At 31.7% G+C, this 14,041-nt stretch overlaps 1 protein-coding gene and 1 non-coding gene across 2 annotated transcripts; one reads left to right on the forward strand and one right to left on the reverse strand.

Moving 5' to 3' along the window:
- Window positions 1-949: 949 nt before the first annotated feature.
- LOC149512608 (small nucleolar RNA R71) lies at window positions 950-1,055 on the forward strand. Its single transcript, XR_016332229.1, has one exon. It is a non-coding gene; the product is annotated as a small nucleolar RNA R71 (small nucleolar RNA).
- On the reverse strand, window positions 993-1,448 carry LOC149512609 (uncharacterized). Its single transcript, XM_089751466.1, has 2 exons — window positions 1,335-1,448; window positions 993-1,292 (listed from the first exon to the last, which is right to left on the reverse strand). The coding sequence occupies exons 1-2, from the start codon at window positions 1,446-1,448 to the stop codon at window positions 993-995; spliced, it is 414 nt and encodes a 137-aa protein (XP_089607592.1).
- Window positions 1,449-14,041: the final 12,593 nt, after the last annotated feature.

The raw sequence follows: 14,041 nt of genomic DNA on the forward strand, positions 1-14,041 counted from the left end.
GGGACCTCTAATACCATCGAGTCAAAACCTTATAGAATTTCTCATCCAAATCTCAGGAGTTCTTCAACTTCTGATACATCTTCATTTCCTACAAAATTTACATCAGGTTGTTTCATAAAATTAGAGAGGTTTACCACTAAAGGTTCATCTCTAAATCATCCTCTTTATCAAAATCCTCTATCCTATCACTCCTATAGAATAAACAGCATTACATCCTTTCTTAGCTTATCTTTTGGGATTGGATTCAACATTGCTAAGTAAGGTACCTATATGGCGATTGGCTATAGCTTGGACTAGTGGACTTATTTGGTTTTCAAGGTTTTTGATTAGTGCAGTTTGGCTTTGGATGTTGGCATTATTGGCATGCATCAACTAGGTTAATATATCCTTAAAACTTGGTTTCTTTTCTTGGGGTGGATTATAAGTTTATGGATTAGAGTGGTAGTTATTGTTTTGGTTGTTGGTGGGTTAGTGGTTTGTTTGATTCCAAGAAAATTTTGGGTGGTTTCACCATATAAGGTTGTAGGTAATTACTATAAGGATTGTGGTTAAACTTAGATTATTGGATGTATTGGACAGGTTCTATCTTGAATTGACATCTTTCACTAGAATGAGGTCTTTCACATATATCATAAGACATAAAAGGGTTTTGGATTGCATTCACATAGTTAGTTTGGGGTTGGGCTCTTAGGGTTTCTATTTTTTTGGTTAGGACAGCTAACCAGAATTAATGAAGGTGATAGCATATATCTCAAATGATCTAGTAGACTTTTTACTTACCTTTCTCTCCATGCCCCACTGGTAGTTGTTAGCAACTATCTCTTCAATCAATTCATTAGCTTTCTCAAGAGTCTTGCTCATAATTGCCCCTCCAGTAATTATGTTTAAAGTGGTTTTCATGGGTGGTGTGAGACCATTGTAAAAAATTTGTATTTGAAACCATAAAGGTAATCCATGATATGGCCACTTCTTTAACAACTTTTTAAATTTTCCTATGCATCATATAGTGTTTCACCATTTACTTGTAGAAATATGGTGATTCTATTCCTCAATTTGGCTATTTTGGCTGGTGGGAAAAACTTTGCTAGAAACGTTTGTACTTTGTTATCCCATGTTGTGAGTGAGCCATGTGGTAATGATGTCATCCAACTTTTGGCCTTGTCCTTAAAAGAAAAAAAAAGTAGTCTTAATTTAGTAGCTTCATTAGAAACACCATTATAGTGAAACGTATCACATAATTCAAGAAAATTAGAAAGATGATTGTTAGGATCATCGCTTAGTAATCCTTCAAACTACATAGAAGTTTGGATCATTTGTATAATTGAAGTCTTTACCTCAAAGTTGTTGGCTTGAATAGCTAGCCTTATGATGGATGTTTGAAAACCATCTGAATTGGGAATTGCATAGTCCCTTAAGATTCTTTGAGCCTTTCTATTTGTATTGGCCATTGGTGCTAGTGCAGTTGGTGCTAATTGCTCTTTTATTCTTTTTCTTAATGTTCTTTCAATCTTTTGATCAATTAAAGCTTATTCTACACTTTTGGATTTGCACATGCAAACAATAAAATATTTTTAAAAAATAAAAGTAAATAAAAAAAAAGTTTAGATTATAAGAGTTTAAGAAATCCTTATTAATATTTAGAACATTACTATAATCTTCAGCAAAGGCACTAAAAACTTGATTGTTACTTTTCATATAGCCTACAAGTACATAAATCGAGTAATAATAATGAAATTATTCTAGTATCATCTCTTTAGGGATTATAAATTGTAGTGCTCGATTGCTCTTCAAGTACCAATGGTGAAATCTTAGATTCCTACATCTAAACAGATGAAAACTTGGGTTTGGTTGTAAAATAAAGAAAAAAAAAGATTAAAAATAATATAGGCTTGAATCTTGACTTCACCAACTGTCACTTAGGAAGTAAAAGAATATAATCACAAATTAAATCTAAAAGAACAAGAAGTTAAAACTTGAAAACAAGAAAGTGAGATTGTCGAATACTTATAAAGAACTTGAAATAATGCTTGCATAAAATGACACTTATAGATCATCCAAAATAGTAGTGGCCAAAACTTATAAAGAGTAAAAAAGATTGTAAATCAAACTTTAAAATAAAGAGAATGCTTTACCGAAACTAAGAAACTAAAAACAAGATTTGGAACTAAAACAATGAAAAAAAAGATCTTGGAAAAACACTTTTTTGATTGAAAGAAAATAATTCAAAGAATAAAACTTTGGTTTTTGGCAAATCTTTCACCTAAGTTAGTACCCTAAAATAAAAAGAAAAAACTAAAGAGTTAAAAAGAGAAAAGAAGAATGAGATGAAAGATGATGGAATGGGGTGAATGGCCTTCCTATTTATAGTGAAAGATTCGGACAAGGGGTATAAAATTACAAGAATTGAATTTAAATTCAAATGCTAGATGATAGAGCTCTATCTTCATCTTCAAAGTTGCATGATCAAATAAGATTCTTCCTATTTGAGAATGCTTGGCCGAATGGGATGTTTAGGAAACAATCTTGGCCTTTGATCATTGCTTGATACAAACTTGATTAGATCTCCACTCTTGGTTCATCTAAGATGGCTTTCAAAGTAAAATGATTAATTCTTATCCAAACTCTTAAGGATGAAGCTTGAAATTCTTCAAAAAGATGATCAAAAGAATCTTTTTCCAACACAAACATCCTTAGCCAAATCCCTTAGTGTTATTCTAGACTTGAAAGTCTTCAATTGATTATTATCTTCTTCCTAGATTTGAAATAGTCACACGATAAAGTCTTTGTGCCTTTAAAATTGCATGAAACTCTTTTTAAGATTGGTGTGGTCGAATAGGATAAGGTGATGGAACCCTTGATATTGCAAACTTTTTCAAACTCGCATTATCCTTTTTCATAAATGTCTTAGTCGAATGTCAAGGGAATGCCCTTGCACATTTCAAACACTTGCTTTGCCACATGGTTGGATGAATTTGGACCAATGTGGTTTAGCTATAGGCTTTCAAGATAGGGCCAATAATGCTGCTTATAAGCATGGATTGCATGAGAATGAAGTTCATGAGTTTGAAACCCTAAAATCATGAAAACAACATGAAAAGTAAAAAATCAGCCAAATTTTAAAATGGGTAAATTACATAAATATACCTTGAGGTTTAACACGATTTGAGTTTGCCACTTAAGGTTTAAAAAGTGACACTTAACCACCCTAAGTTATGTATCCATGACATTCTGTTAGTTTCCATTAACGACATTAACACCTAATTAATAAACCCTAGCTCTTTCCATAAATTTTTTTTGTTTGTTATTTTTCATATTCTACCTTTTCAAAGAAAAATTAGGTTGGAAGCATAATTCTTCACAATCTTCAGTAAATGGTGGATTAAATGTTGGAAAAGTATGCTATTGTGGTGTTTGCTGCTAGTTGATCTTTTCTCTTTTCCTATTTTCGTGTCTATTTTATAAACCTATAAATTCTCAAAAAATTCAAACCATAACCTACCAAAAAAAATCCTTGCTGATGAGTTGTTATGGCTATTATTTGGATTTGTGGCTACTTTGTGGGTTTGCTAGGTATGGGTAATTCAGGGTGGATTTGGGTTTTTTGAGTTTTTTTTGGCTATTGAGTTTGTTTCTGGGTTTCTTCTAGGCTATTTACTCTGTTAATGGTTGTCTCTAGAAATTAGTGTGGTTGCCAAATGGAAATTGGTTGTTTATTTGATGATTGATACAATTCCTAGTAGCCAAAATTCCATTCCCCAAAAAACACAAGACCTAGAATTTGCATATAAATAGTTAAGCAAAGAAATTGAAAGTTTCAACCAAGAACAATCAACATAGCCAAAGAACATCATTAGCAAGAACATTCAAGAGCAAAATCAAAATTTTAGATCTTGGCTTGAGATCACCTTTTTGGGTTTGTAAAAAAGAGTTTTGTGTGGTTTTAGGTTCAAATAAGGAGAATGAGGCACAACTGGCAAAAAAAAAAGTGTGGTAGCATAATGGGTTCTCTAACTTTAGCATTGCAATTTCTTTTTCTAGTTTATAGCGAAGGTCACTGGTGATGAAGGATGATAGCGGTAGTCAATAGTAGTAACGTAATGAATAGTGATGGCAAGTTTCGATGGAATCTAGGATCTTATTTTCTTCAATTTTTAAAAGGAAGGCAAGAACTTAACTTAAGAAGAAAAAGATCTTGCAAAAAGAATTTAAAAATTAGATAAAAGAGAACTAAGGGAAATAAGTTTTATTGAAGATGACTTTTATCATCAGATTTTAGAGAAAGAGAATGAATTGAAGATAAAAAAGAAGAAAATTTAAAAAAAAAATAGAAAAAGTAACAGTTTTAGGTACAAATATAATAAAACAAATTATAGGGTAGTTAAGTGTCACATTTTAAACCTCAAGGGGCAAACTTAAATCACATTTAACCATAAGTATATATATGTAATTTACCTTTTTAAAATTTAGCACCACTTTTAGCATGTAAAAATACTATATTTTAGGGTACTATCATTGGTTGTTCCTTTTAACTATATGTTTATTAATCATAGCAATAGGATAAACCAAAGGTTGTCCAACCTCATTTAGCTTTAATAGATCAATACTAGGCACCACCTTTGTTCTAACAACTTTCTTCAATAAACTCACATGAAACACATGGTGAATATTGAAGTTAGAAGACAATGTAATTTATAAGCCACATAACCTATTTTAGCCACTACAGGATATGGACCATAATACCTAGAAGTGAGATTTAATTTCTTTCTAGAAGCCAATAATGTTTGTTTATAAGGCTAAGTTTTTAAATAAACTTCATCATTGACCTAAAACTTTTTCTTAGTTCTTTTTTAATCTACATAATATTTCATCCTCTGTTGAGCCTTTGCAAATTGGTCAACCATAACTTGCTAAGCTATTTTTCATCTTTTAGAAGTTTTTCTATAGCCGATACTTTTACATATGTGCTAGCATCTTAGGCTAGTGCAAGTGGTTTGAAACCATATAAGGCTTGAAATAGGGTCATTCTTAAAAAAGTATGGTGGCTAGTGTTATACCACCATTTAGTTAATGGTAACCAATGAGCCCAATTAGTTGGTTTCAAAAAACATATGCACTTCAAATACTATTCAAGGAATTGGTTGATGCTTTTAGTTTGTCTATCTGTCTTTTAGTGATAAGTTGTGCTGAGCTAAACACTAGCAACTTCATCAACTCCTGCCAAAACATACTAGTGAAAATCTTATCTTTTTCAAATATTATAGCCTTAGGGGTTCCATGTAGCTTGTGGACTTTGTTCAAATATAGCTTAGCAACTTCAAGAGTTGTGTAATCATGGGTAATGGTAAAAAAATGAACCTACTTAGTGAATCTATCAATGATTATAGTATAAGTTGAACTTATGGGATATTGGTAGGCCTTCAACAAAATCCATGGAGATCACTTCATAAGCTTGTTATGGAATCGGTATCAACTATAATAATCGAGGTTATGCTACATGTCCATCATTGTTTCTTTGACAAGTGTCACACTATTGTACATGTTCTTAAGCTTGAATCTTCATCTTTAGGCAGTAAAAATGAAGCTTAATTCTATAGTAGGTTGTCTAAATCCTTCAGTGACCTTTTTGTGGTAAATCATGCAATATTTGAATGACTTTCTACTTTAGTTGCCTATGGTTGCCTAAAGAACATATTCCCTTAAAACTTAGTATCCCATTATTAAAGGAGAAGAAAGAATTAACCAACCAATTTTATAACTAAGGCTTTGGTCTGTTCTTGAGCAAGTGGATCATTAATGTAACTAGTCTTAACTTCTTTCACCCACTTAGGCATAATGGTGGTAAAGTGCAAGCTATAGTTACGTGCTTTTTCCTTATGCTGCCTAGATAGTGCATCAGTTACATCATTCATTTTGTAATGGTGAGCTTTTGTTGCAGTAAGTACTTGAGTGGTTCATAGTTTATTTTAATAATAAAAGGCCCTTTTTCAAATAGTGTCTCCATTTAGTGACTACCATCAAGATTGATAAGTATCACTTTTCATGATAAATCCAAGTGCTTAGGCCCTAAAGCCTTACTCAAATAAGTAATAGATCTCACATCTCAATATAACATAGCCATAATTTCAGTTCTACTTGCTTTAGTTTCCAAATAAAAAGGCTTCCTAAAATTTAAAAATGTTATAATAAAAGCTGCACTCGTTACTTCTTTAAGTTGTTGAAAGGTTGAAATTACTTCATAGGTCCATTGAAACCCATCCTTTTTAACATATATGTTAAAGGCTTGTTTATTGGTCACAACATTTAATGAACTCCCTATAGTATTCAGTTAGTCCTAGAAAACTTTTTAGGGATTTCAAGTTCCTTGGTTGCTACCACATTTACATTATTTCTAGTTTAGAAAGATGAGTAGCCACTCTTTCAGATGAAATGAAATGTCTAAGATACTCAACCTATTTACGTCTAAAAAAGCACTTAATCTCTTTTGCTTTTAGTTGATTAAGCTTTAAGATATCAAATATAGTTTGCAAGTGTGTTGCGTGTTCTTTTAGGTTAGAACTGTATATAAGGATATCATCAAAAAATATTAGTACACATTTTCTCAAATAAGAAGCAAATATGTCGTTCATTAAGGACTAAAAGGTAGCAGGAGCTTTGTAAGTCCAAATGACATTACCTTAAACTCATAATGCTTATGATGAGTTTTGAAAACTATTTTTGATATGTCTTCTTCTCAGACTCTGACTGTCAATATCCTAATCTAAGATCAATCTTAGAAAAGTAATTTACCTCTTTCAGTTCATCATAACATTCAACTATCTATAGTTAACACATTTTCTCTAAGTGCCATCCTGTTTTTTTACAAATAGACATAGGGAATCAAAATGGCTTTAATCGGTTAGGATAACAGAAGAAGTTAACATTTTTGCTATTTATTTTTCAACTTTAAAATTTTGGTGATGAGTAAACCATTAAGGCATCAGATTAAAAGGCTAAGCTCCAACTTAACATCAATGCCATGATCATGAGCCCTTTCAGGTCATAATCCCTTTGGCTCCACAAAAATGCCTTAATATGACTCAAGCGATGGTTTAATTCTAATGGCAATTTGGTCTCTTTACAATCTATGCTTATCATGTACAATTCCCCCAATAGATCGAAATCCTGCACAACTAATTTTTATAACTTCTTTCCTAAAATTAACTTTATGCTATCATACTAATGTCCCTCTTTAAATGTATCATTTTGTCCCTTATTTTGAAAAGATATTGTAATTTCAATAAAATCAAATACTAAAGGGTTGAATTTTCTCATCAAATCTACTCATCGCATCATATCATTTCCCCCATGGAAACACTTGAAAATCATGGATGAATTAATGGCCTTGCATTAATCATTTTAGTTGTTTGCATTTAGCAGTCCCATATATTTTTTCTCCATTGACCATTATTATAGCTAAAGGATGAGTTTGCTGTAATTCCATTCCATCCTTGGTCCATTTAGGAATCATAAATTTGTGAATACTCCCACTATCAATGAATACGCTAATAGGTCTGATTATGATGTTCCCTTGAATTATGAGGGTGTCATGTCCAACATTTCTAGTTTGAACATTTATAAAAATCTCTAAGTTATCTCTAACATGATCTTGTTCAACTATAATGTCCTGTCCCATTTTATTAAGTGCATCTAACCCTTTTTTGCTTCCTTTTAATGATTTTTTAACTATAAGTGAACTCAATTGTTTGTTCTTGTAGACATGTCCAAGAAAGTATTTATCCATACATTTGAAACAAGCATTTTGCACCTTTTTTGGTTCTATGGTTGGTTGTTTGTAAGCATGGGTGGTATACATATTTGATTTTTTTATAAGGGGTTCCAAGGTGTACAAGGGTTTCTGGGCTATAGATTTGTGTTTGGGATAAAAGCAGGCTTATCAGGTGATTTATGTTTTCTTTGCTCAACCTCTAAGGATAGCTCATGAAGTTTAACTTGTTTGTATGTTTCAACTAAGGTTAAATGCTAATTAGCCTTGACCCTTGGTTTGATGTCATCCTTCAAACCATTAAAAAAATTGGAAATAAAATAAGCCTCAACATAGTGAAGATTGTCTTGTTGCATGAAGGATATCAGTTCCTCATACCTTTCTTGATATTCCTCTATAGTAAAATTTTAGGATAGTTTATTAAATTATTCTATAACATTAGAACAATTTTTATCACAAAAGCTTAAGCATATATTAGTGGCAAATTCCTACCAAGTTAACCTAGGTTTTTGTAGTACATAGCCATCAAACCAAACTTCTACTTTTCTTGACAAGTACATAGCTACCACCTCCAATTTCTTATGATTAGCTATCGTAAATAGAGAAAATACTTATAACGCTTCTATATCCAACCATTAAGTTATTGCCTACAAACATTAGTAACTTTATTTAGGGTTTACAAGTAAAAGAATTCAGGTTCACTTGAATATTAACTCCACTAGTAACATCATGACTTTTCATAGGGGATAAGTTACTTTGAGCATTATGTTCAACATGAACCTGGGAATAGGTTGGTAAGCTTGCAGATTCTTCATATCTATGTCTATATTTTCCATGCTCTCCAATTACAGTTTTTACAGGATTCTTGCTTTCACTTCTACATTATTAGACCGGTGTTGCTTGAAAGTTGCCTACAATTGCAACCCATATAAAATGTAATGGAAATGGTTGCTTACCCTTTGAAAGTAAAGATTCAATCAACTTGTTGATACTATGATTCTCAACCAGCTTGACATCAAGCCTAGATTCAATTCCTTTTTTCATCACACCACAAAGGAACAGTGGCTCAACTGCCTTTATATTCTCCATTTGTTGCTCTAGTGCCTATGTCATGTCAAGCACTCCAAAAGGGAATAGGTAGGGTACTCCAATCCCATATCGAATATGAAAGAGGGGTCACTAGGGTATAAAAGAGTTCACACCACCTCTTCCTTATGAGGTGCCTTTTGTGGGATAAAACTATGAGGCCAAGGAAGGGCCAAAGCAGACAATACCTCACAAGGGTGTGAACCGTGACAATTAGGCTAATTTGAGGTGCTGGATGAGTGTATGCTTGGATCCTGAAGCTGCACGAGCCTGGAGGTTGAGTCTCGGCCCATGAAAAGTGGTATCAAAGTAGGCCCTGGATCACTTAACCCATGCTAAGCGCCTCGATGGAGGTAGGCAAGGTGGTCAGCTTCCGTGATGAGGGTGTCATGAGGTTGGATGGAGGAGAATGTCATGTCAAACACTCCAAAAGGGAGTAGACAGGGTACTCTAATCCCACATCAGACATGAAAGCTGGGTTACTGGGTTATAAAAGTGTTCACACCACGTTTTCCTTGTGAGACGCCTTTTGTAGGATAAAACCATGAGGCCAAAGAAGGGTCAAAGCAGACAGTACATCACAAGGTTGTAAACCGTAACAGTTAGACTGATCTGAGATGCTGAATGAGTACATGCCCAAGTCTTGGAGTTGCACAAGCCTAGAGGTTGAGTCTCGACCTATGACACCTGCACTTGGTTATGCATGACATCCCACCTAGTTCCTTCCACCATCACAATAGGTTTCTTAGTATTACATAGGTTCAAAAACTTTGGATCGTAAAATTTTGATATCAACTAATAATTCTGATAATTCTATTTTTTTATAGAATTATCATGAACTTATTTGAGTAATTGTGGTAATTACTTGATTTATTTTTTTTTTTGAATCTTAGCAATTTAATTTAATTACCACCTAATTTTATTTAATTGTCCATTGCGTAGGTCACTTAAGTGATTAAGGTGACGTGACCAAATTAGAAGTGTGAATGCACAATTTGAAGAAGCATCCAAGTTGCCTAGACACGGTTCATGTGCTACAAGCTATAAGCCGTGTGGGCATGAAGAATTTGTGGGGCTATGCAGTTGTCATTTAGGGAAGATAATTGGTTGAATTTAGAGACTAAGAGCGTCACAGTTTCAGCTATGCAAAGGAGAAAGGACAGCTAAAAAATAATAATAATAATACAACTGGCTGTTGATGACATCTCAAACACTGACCAAATGCTCCTTCAAATTGACATTGAGTACTCTCCCAAGAAGTGGACTTTAATTGCTACAAACACACCTAAGTTGTCACATGTGAGCATGAAGGGATGAAAAAATAGTTGGCCGCGTCCCATGCATGAAAAAAAAAAAGAATAAAACAACTCAAGAACCGTAACCTACCCCCTCCAAAAAATGGCGCTACCCAGCTGCTGACTTGCCTCTAAATTGGATCATTATTGGCTGGCTTTGAAGACCTTGAGGCTGCCACATTTTCAACATTCAAATGACGATAGACAACTGGCCGTCCATGCTTGAAGAATACAAAACCCAGCTGTTGAAACCATGACTAATCTTCCATAAAGTTGACGCCTAACTGCAAGTGCTGCCGAGATGCATGGTTCCATTTTCAAATGAATTGGCTGGCTATCTTTGACAAGGGAGTGTGATAATTTTCAATTCAAAGATGTGCATTAAAAGGGGGAAGAGAGGTTTTCTTCCATTTTCATGCCAAAAGGCTGGCAGCTCCTTGGTTGTTCGGTATTGAGGTTTTAGAAATAGTTTACCTTACAATTTTTTTAGTTTTCAAAGGCCATTTTACATTTGTTTCAGACTCTTATTGTAGTTAATTATCCTTGAAAATTTCAGAGTTTAAATTTGTGTGTATTGATGCAAAGTTCTTTCATTTATGCTAAATGTTCTATCTTTAATTTCTAGCAACTACTGTCTACGGGTTTCATGCATTTTGAGCTTACTTTTCTTCAAGTTTTCAAGAGCTTCTGCACTCACTTGATCTTTAACTTTGTAGCTAAAGCCCTTGTTCAAGTCTTCAAGCTTTAAACCGTTATTTTCCAATGCAACATTCACTTCCTTCCACTCAGTTTTTACATTCTGTTCCTGCAGTTGTACCTGATTAACTCACTCGCTGTCTTGGTTTATTTCTTAGCTAGTTACTTTACTTTGCTGTCTATTCTCTGATGTTTAATGCTGTCATGTTCAATACTTTTGATTTATAAATTGTGTTTTAAGCTTAGGATTAAATTTGGAGAACCATGCAACTTGGAGGGTGAAAGGGAAGCCAAAACCGTGGTTGTCCTGTTCGGGTTGGTAGTCACGGTTTTGAGCTATATTAAGGATTCTTCTTTATTTATTTATTGCTTTAAAAGTTCCTTAGCTTGTCCGTTAGTCTTGGCTACATGTTAGCTAATGTTAAATTTAATTTGGAGAGCAAAAACACTATACATATAAATGAAAGTCCTACATTTTCAAAGGCTGTGTTCCAGATTGTATCTACTTGCTGTTTGTGTTTATTTTTCTTTCATTTTAAGGTTGTTTGAGGTAGATGAGGATGGTATTTGGATTGCCATTAGGTTGAGGCATCACCAATGAGACTCCAATTACTTTAATCTATCATTTAATATTTTTTTAGATTTATTTTTAAGCTTGCTATATGTAGTTTAGATGCAATTTTAGTTTTCTGTTTCATCTCTATTTCGGTTTTATTGTGCTTGCCACTTTAAGCCTCATTTATTTGTTATTGATATTACTTACTTCCATGGTCTTTTACTACCTTTAATTTCCCTTTTAATTTTCATGTTACTTGGATTTTCTTATTATTACATTTTCATGTTCCTTTAGTTATGATGCCATTTACAATTTTTTTAAGCAATTTAATTTTATGTTATTTAATCTCATGCTTTTATTTACTTTTAATGCAATTTATTTTATCTGTGTGCTTTAAATTTATGCAATTTATCTTTTACACATTTAAATTTTATGTCTTTTATTTTTATACCATATTTTAATTTTTGGTAGATTTAAATATACTTAAAATATCCGATTTTAGTATTTAACTATAAATATCAATGCCGTCTTCAAAAAACGATACTCAAAGTTAATATTTCTATTTTTTCTACTTGCACGATCCATATATTTACAGTATTGACAACACCAATTTGTCACAATCTTATTGTGACTTGTTTGATGAAACTATTAAGAATTCCAAAAATGAGAAAGATAAAAGATGAATAAATAGAGAGAGAGAAAGGGAAGGGCGATTTAGGAAAAGAATTTGATATCATTCATGAAAATTGATCGGTTACAATGTAGTTCTTATTTATAGGTAGACACATGATGTAATAGCAAAAATAGAATCGTTCGTATGCAAATACTAACACATTCCATAACATATACTAGAACGGTTGTTACACAAAATTCTATGCAAAATTGGACTAACAAACCGTTGCAACAATATTCTTGTCAGCTCCATTGTAGTTAGCTTCCAATTTAGCTCTCAGCTCCTTATCAGCTTCCATTTCAGCTGCCACACCTTCCCATTCCGCTGCTATGGCTTCCCATTTAGCTTCTAATTCCTCATTTGGCTTTATTTCTACTACCTCTAACATTGCTTTCAGCTTAGCTTCTGACTTTTTATTTGCAGCTCCTTTTCTTAATTAGCCATGTACTATTTCTGTTTGTTGATATCATGACACTTTGCAACATAAAAATGATTTTTGAAATGTTTTAAAAAAAAAAGGATTTTAAGAGTAAGTACATATAGGAGAATACAACAATAATAATAAATTAAATCTTATATCTCATATTTTTAGAGTTTGTTATACCAAAGGTTAAAAAAAAAAAATTATGTTAGCTCATAATTTGAATTTTTTTTACAACACTCATTTTAAAAAAAAAAAAAAAAAAACAACATTTTTCTACTTTCTTAATCATTATATTATTTTTTATTACTTATATTTATATTTTTCGAGATTTATCTTTAAAAATTTAGGTCTCTATTAAATTAGAAACTTATTTCTCTTAATTAGTGCATAAATAAGCTAATATTTTATATGTCTAAACCATCTCAAATGATTTTCTCTTATCTTTTACTCAATTCGGATTATCTTTAATTTTCTTTAAATTTTTTATTTCTGATTTTAATTCTTCTAATCTTATCATACATTCATTTAAATTTCTTTATTTCAACTACACTTATTTTTTTCTCATATTATTTTTTAACATGATGGAGAAAAATAGAAATTTAGGGAGAATATCATACAAAACCAATTAAAAAGAAATAGATCACATCAAGATAGGAATATGAGACTAAAAATAAAAAAAAAACTTAAAAAAAAGAAAACCCAAAACGAACCTAGAGGTAAAATATCGCAATAATCAAATCTTTAAGTACGGGCAAGAAAATAACAAAAAGCTAAAAATCAATTTAATTTCATAGTGCTCGAATTGATTTCAATTTGAATTTTATTATATTTGATTTCATTCATAAAAATGTCCCTTCAGCTCAGTTTATTTTTCATTCATAATGCAAAAAAAATCAAAATTATATGAATCAAATTATATTTTATTTTCATATTTATTTTTTATTTTTATAAAATAAAATATTATTTATTTATAAATTTATCTAAATTAAAAAAAATAATGTTTAAAAAATAAAAATATTTACATTTTAAAAGTCAGCCAACTGATTTGATTCAAACTAGTTAATTTGATTCGAGTCTTTATTCAATTTCTATGCTTATTTGGTTTGATTTTTAAAAAACCAAAACCCAATTTTTTTGAAACCGAACTATTATCGACTCTAATTTCAAGTATTTATCGTCTAAAAATTAATTGAAATTATAATAACGTAGATATTTAATAATAACTAAATGTAAAACCTTAAATTAAAAAATCTAAAACCATAATGAAACGTAAAGTACCAAATACAATTTTATTTAAACCTTTCTACATGAAAACGAATTAAAATATTAAATAATTTAAATACCATAAAATATATAAAAATTATAATTAAACTCATAAAAATAAAATAAATTTTTAAATAATTAATCTCTCAACTTGCTTTTTTTTTTTTTTTAATGACAGAAAGTGTTGGCTGGCTTAATGGCAGTTTCATTCACCCCTGGCTGTGAAATCAAGAGGAACAGAGTTTATTAATGAATAATTGTGGCTCGGCCTTGAAAATCATCTCCG

The sequence above is a fragment of the Durio zibethinus genome, chromosome 22, assembly GCF_047325235.1.
Source record: "Durio zibethinus cultivar Kanyao isolate XHJ-2024 chromosome 22, ASM4732523v1, whole genome shotgun sequence".
In the NCBI taxonomy this organism is placed as follows: domain Eukaryota; kingdom Viridiplantae; phylum Streptophyta; class Magnoliopsida; order Malvales; family Malvaceae; genus Durio; species Durio zibethinus.

Excerpts from the sequence above, each read along its gene's own strand:
- LOC149512609 (XM_089751466.1), bottom strand. The coding sequence starts at position 1,448 with ATGGCCAATACAAATAGAAAGGCTCAAAGAATCTTAAGGGACTATGCA. Across the intron at positions 1,293-1,334 it reads TTCAAGCCAACAACTTTGAG|TTTGAAGGATTACTAAGCGA; the intron begins GTAAAGACTTCA and ends ACTTCTATGTAG.